The 6,322-nt window shown below is 34.8% G+C and overlaps 1 protein-coding gene across 1 annotated transcript; it reads right to left on the bottom strand.

Moving 5' to 3' along the window:
- Positions 1-3,435: 3,435 nt before the first annotated feature.
- LOC122297579 (GDSL esterase/lipase At1g29670-like) lies at positions 3,436-5,490 on the bottom strand. The gene is made up of 5 exons (XM_043107688.1): positions 4,979-5,490; positions 4,651-4,775; positions 4,248-4,496; positions 3,893-4,136; positions 3,436-3,760 (listed from the first exon to the last, which is right to left on the bottom strand). The coding sequence occupies exons 1-5, from the start codon at positions 5,232-5,234 to the stop codon at positions 3,531-3,533; spliced, it is 1,104 nt and encodes a 367-aa protein (XP_042963622.1). The 5' UTR covers positions 5,235-5,490; the 3' UTR covers positions 3,436-3,530.
- Positions 5,491-6,322: the final 832 nt, after the last annotated feature.

Here is a 6,322-nt window from a genome sequence, read left to right as displayed (position 1 = left end):
AAGCAAGCATGTCATGAAAGTATAAAGTTCTGATAATGATGATGTTTTTGTAATGCAAGTTCATGTCAGTCATACATACATATCGTATTTATTGGAAACCATGTTTTTTTAAATTATTTGTATGTTTTTAGTCTAGCTTACTAAGATTTGTATAAATTTCACCATGGTAGTACCAATTATTATTTCCCCAGAATGGTGGAATCTGTGCCAGGATATGAAGAGTCTGTCTTAATCAAGAAGATCACAAAATTGGGTGAAGTTTTCTGACAAGAATCTTAGTTTGGATGGAGGAATGTTGTTTTATATACGTTATTAGTTGCTCATGATTTATTAAGCTAAGTTTGTGTCATGGAGGCAAATGTGAAGTATGATTTAAGTAAGGAGTTACAACTCCAATGTGATATTTTATGATACAAATTATGCCTTTTGATGGATAATGAATAAGTTGTATGTGTTAAACTTATGTAATATATATATATATATATATATATATATATTTGGGATTTTGATTTATTCTAGTATAGAATATAATAAGAAAATTTTTTCGCTATGATTATTGCATAATGAACGGAGGTATATAGTCTTGTGTTGCATATCTTGACACTTCAACCTCCATTAAATCTCAAAAGGAGGTTGGCAACATCACATATATTTTAGTTAGGCAAAAGATCATATACAATTCGTTGTACTTTGATGAAAGTGATGAAATAATGACAGTGTACAATATTATTTGGGAGAAGTACTGACAATGAGATATGTATATTACAATTGAAGGTCAAATTTTCTTACTAGTGTCCAATTCCTGAGAATGCACGCCTAACCTTGAGTAAGATATCTAGTGTTGCCAATCAGCTAGCACTCCTAGCACATCGTACCCTAGTTGAGTACACCACCGAGGGACAAGGGTGCCACAATAACCTTACCAAGTGAGTAGCCTATGTAGTGTATGGTTTTGTTGTCTCATGTGTGAGACAAATTATTTTTTGGCAGAATGTTTATCATAATTGGGCACCTATTAGCCCTTATTTTTTAGAGTTGGTTTGTTTGGTGGATGATAATTTGACAAAATTGGATACTAATTAGTGTCCATCTTATTAGCTTTCTCATATATTTAGAATTTTAAAACTTACATTCTGCTGCAATTATAGGTTCTACTAAAAACATTTACCATACATAAGGGTACAAGATTCATGTGTCAGATATGCCATCAACCCGGCCCATTTGCTAGCTCAGGGATTGCAACCTTAAAGAAACGGAATTAAGGCCATTATTAGGGGTGGATTCAGTTCGACTATGGACATAATTTAGAACTGAACCGATCTAAGTCAGTTTTAGAATTTTGAAAACTGATTCAGATCAATTCATCCAAGAAATCGAAACTTTTGGTTTTGGTTCAGTTCAATGTGGTTTTATTGATGTGATTTGATTTTTGGCTCTTTTGTTAGATTAGTTAGTTTTCTTTTATATAAGAATATATAATAACATATTAATTACTTAATATTCATATTCATGTTTAAAAGTATGTTTATATGAAGAAGATATAAGTAATATGATTGAAATTTCATGTTATATTAATTTTATAATATCTTAATAATATATTTATATATATATATATGTAATTTTGCTTCAGTTTGGTCCAAATCGATGTTCAAAACATAAAATTTGTTACTGAACTGCTTTTCTAAGAATCATAACCGACCAATCAGTTTAGTTTGGTCGGTTTTTCGATTTTTTCTTGTACCCCTACCTGCTATATAGTTGTCCTATGCATTTATTTCAGACTTTTATGAGAATGAAAAATAGTAACCATTCCATGTAGTGTAAAATAAATGATATATTTTAGCCTTTGCACTTCTAAAAGTAATTACTTTGATTATAAAAGCACCCAATATATATATATATATATATATATATTTATTACAAAGTACTATCCCATCTCAAGTGGAATGTGAAGATTCTTGTCCGAAGCATGAGAATCTACAACAAACTCCACCTCTTAATTAATTGTCAAGCAATGCTCACCAATCCAACATGCATAGTTGATGTACCATAGACATGGAGGGCATGCAACCTTTTTTTCTTGAAAGTGAAACATAGTTTCATTCATCATAAAGGCAGACAATTACAACTTTTAACCTGCAAGATACAAGTCAAATTCTATCCTTTTTACGCTCTTCAACCCACAAATTTTTTTGCGACTGACAGGGTCTTGTCCAACGACTCCAGACTAAACGTCTGAGAGACAGGCCTCCAGACTACTGTCTGAGAGACTTAACTCTATCTTAGACCACCGTCTAAGACAGCTCACACAACTCCCCCTCCCAAGGAGTGGAGTACTAAAGTCTACGGACCCTCGGTCCTAGAGACAAAGTTTTCTATTGTTAACTAAAACAAACTAAAAAACAAAATACAACAAAAAACACAACTTAAGCAGCTTGGGCCCAGCCCAAAACAAAAGTACAGCCCAGCCCAAAACAAAACCCAGCCCAATGGCCACTAGGTTTTCATCGCTTCCTACAACTGCTACATCCTCTCGTGCGGCGCCTTCCCTCCAACCAGGTGCAGGGACCACCATTTACAAAGACACCACTTCTCCTCCAAGCTCACGGCTCCAAACACTTCACCTAAACTATATATAGAAGAATCATTTATATATATATATATATATGTATTACTCGAGTAAAGATCATCCATTTTCTCTTGAACTAACCACTAACTTAAGCCAACACCAAAGGCACCCTTTCCTCCATTTTACGTACTTCAATTGTCAATGCAAGTGTTAATTCGTTGCTAGAGTAGGGTTGGTCGTCTTATAAGTTATCACATAATATGATCTTGTTCTCCGCTAGGTGCGAACTGGGATTGCTCGCCAGCTAGGCCAGATTGTATAGAAAATTAAGGTTAATCATGCCTCTCATCAGAGAGATGTGATCGAGTGCGCTAGTACTCAGTCTTAAGACTTGTGAAATATATACAATTTGTAGGGCATAGAGAGATGTTCTAGACTCTTCATGTACATTATAACTACGATGTTCAACAATTGTGAAACTTTGTGATCTTAAAGAGAAATACTTTTTGCAGTCGGGAGATGCAGTCGGCGTGCAGTCGGCTGTAAAAAAGTGAATTAATACGGGACTTACATGAATAAAAAAAAGTTATAAAAATAATTTTTTTTTATTCATGTAGGTCCCCTTGAATATAAAAAAAATTTTTTATAATTTTTTTTATTCATTCTGTACAGTCGACTGCACGCCGACTGTATGTAGCAAAACCCGTTTGACAGCTATGATATTTATGAAATATTATCTACAATAAGACAGTACTCATATCCCTATATATATCTGCAGTCTCAATTACCTGATTATCAGGGTCGATAAACCCGAATATTGTCCTGAAGTTGATCGAATAATTTTGAGAAATTCCATACACAACATCGAGAGCAATAATAGATAAACTTTTATCTCAATAACCTGATCTTAAAATACAAAATCTTCGTGTACGTCCAGGAAGAAAAATGTAGAGCTCTATGCCTAAAGCTCAATTTGGTGACTACCATTATCATGTTGAACTCGATGCAGATCCGTCTTAGATGGGAACAAAACATTGTATGATAATCTGCCAGTAATTCGATTTACAGCTTCGGTAGGATGAAAAGCGTCCCAAAACACGTATTCAGACCGATTCCGGCAAGGAGTTTTGTAAGGAATGCATTGTCCAAAATTTCCTACTTGACAACACCCAGCATCTAAAACCTTGAAACCTGAAATATATACCAAAATAGCATAGCATAGCACACATTATTACTTCAGAAAAAGATATTGATTGCCGAAAAAAGGAGAAAGGAAACCAAGTAATAAATTAAGTAGTCATGAGTGCATGCATGGAACCCTACCATAAGATAATGCTTCAGTAGCATGCTCCATCCCATCCACATATATAAAATCTGCATCAATTTTGCTTTTATTCAGACGACTGACAATTAATTTCAGCTCCTCATTAAAGATTTGGGCTGCATTGTTCATTGCATCTACGCACGTCGAGCCTTGTGTGGCATGCAAAGATATGGAGTGCGGAGTACAGCCAATGAGTCCAACTCCAAACAATGCAACCTTCCTTGCTCCATAACTGTGCAAAGTCTAGAACAAAGATGGGGATTGAGGGAGGGAAATGCATCAGTGATAATCACATAGTCGTGTAAAAGATAGATTAAAGCCATGCATGCAGCAGTAGTACTACTACGTACAAACCTTTAATTGTTTGAAATATTGTACTGCAAGAACTTTTGCGTATTGCTCCGGAGTATATCGATGGCTTGTCGGATAAATTTTGGGCATGAAGTAGTTGTTAATGAAATCATTACTCCCCAACCCAACTGAATATAAACACTTGTTTAGGTATTTTGCAGTTGCTGACTTATTATTTCTAAACATTTTAGCAATGCGTGATATGGTAATTTTGTGATTCTTCAACTGTCCATCCATGCTTATGTGAACACCCTGCATGCATACATGGAGAAATTATACATACGTATACATGATGTACATGAAGCAACATGAATTCTAACGTATGCAGATCTGGATCATCATCCATATATGGATCCTGACAGGTTTACGAACACTTGCAAATATTGAAAGTGAGTGGATTAATTACCAAGTGTTGCCCAGTTTCATTAAGAATCCCTGCGGAGCCAGATGCATAATTCACCCCACTAAGGATCTTTCTTCCCTTAGCAGTTGCAAAGGATGGAATATAGTTATTGAATCCCAAAAGTTCAGCTGTTGTGAGAAAATATATAGAAAAAAATATCAATACATATATTTTAATTGAAAAACGAGGCATAAATTTGAAGAATGCGCAAATCTCATGCATTGAAACACTTTTGGCAACAAATAAACATATGGATTAATACATAAATGAAACTATACAAAAGAAACAAGGAGAAAATGACGACTAGATGGTGAGAGAAAGGGGATAAAACCTATTATATCAAAGGCGGTTCGGCCATTGCAGAACCTTCCAGTTGGCCCACTAGGAAAGTCAATGCCATATGGTCGGTAATTAACTTTAGCCATTGTTGAAAGCCAGTTATTATTGCCATTATCTGCAAGTGAGTCTCCAAAAATGAAATAACAAGGTACTTGTACTACTTTCCCATCGCCAGCTTGAAGTTGCATGCAACATATAAAGACCACCACCCAGAAAGGAAATAAAACCATTAACGCCCCTTTTCTCATCTTGCCGGCCCGCGCGCAGTTGTGAGAGGAAACAAAAAGGTAGATTAGAAGAAAGAGAAAAATGCAAAAGCTCTGCAGGCAGGTTGAGGAACAAAAGACGTTGTTTAAGAATGTCAGAATGTGACAAGAGAAGGGCGAGAAAACTGGAAGGAAAGTTTGAATGAATAGATATTGACCTCGAGTGAAATGATTATATATAAGGAATTAAGGATCAAATGAAGTTGCTATTCAAGGGATATTCTTGACAGTAACAAATTATTAAGGCAGGATAGTTAGCGGATATATATGATTCAAACAGGCCTGCCAACGGATGGATATGGTTTGAACAAACCCGTTCTTGCATATGTATGGTTGCTAATTACTATCTTAACTGAACTCCACAAATTAGGGACAACCTAGTTATTCTATTCTCTTACTCCCCAGTAATTCAGCAGCTCCTTGGTAATGTTTTGATCCGTAACTCAAGAAACATTTTCCCAATGATCAACTGACGTCACTTCCTAATTAATTTGTATTTCCATTACTAAAGAAATAAGAATAGGATTCATGTCCATTCATTTCCTTTTGTTTTGAAGAATTATTTTTCATGATTTTAATTTTAAATTAAGTTTGTTTTTTGAACCATTCACATTCAATATTTATCTTTATAAGTAGTCATGCCTCTCGTTTTTTAAGGGCCGACCGCCCTCCAAAGCCTTGCGACAGTGGTGTTTTCCTCCCTAACGTACAGCCTTAAATCAATCATGCACATTCATTACCTTTATAAATAAATAGTCATTCCTCTCATTTTTTTTTTTTTTTAGAAAAAAGAAATAGGCGTATTTCTCATATAACTTTTCCTCATTAAAAACCCTAACCAAACTATATATATATGTATATAATTATAAGAAATACCTATTTCTAAGAAATAGCTATCATATATATATATATAAGGATAGATCAAGTTGTAATACGTGTCACACTTTTACATGCACGTATAATTTATAGTAGTAACATGACTTGTAAAAATAGCAAGGTTCCAACAACGAGAAGACTCCGGCCAGGAATTAGCTGGGGAGCCATTACAACGGGAGGATTTAATATTTTAC

Source organism: Carya illinoinensis, chromosome 15, assembly GCF_018687715.1.
Source record: "Carya illinoinensis cultivar Pawnee chromosome 15, C.illinoinensisPawnee_v1, whole genome shotgun sequence".
Taxonomy (NCBI): domain Eukaryota; kingdom Viridiplantae; phylum Streptophyta; class Magnoliopsida; order Fagales; family Juglandaceae; genus Carya; species Carya illinoinensis.
This window is presented reverse-complemented; position numbering and strand designations above follow the sequence as displayed.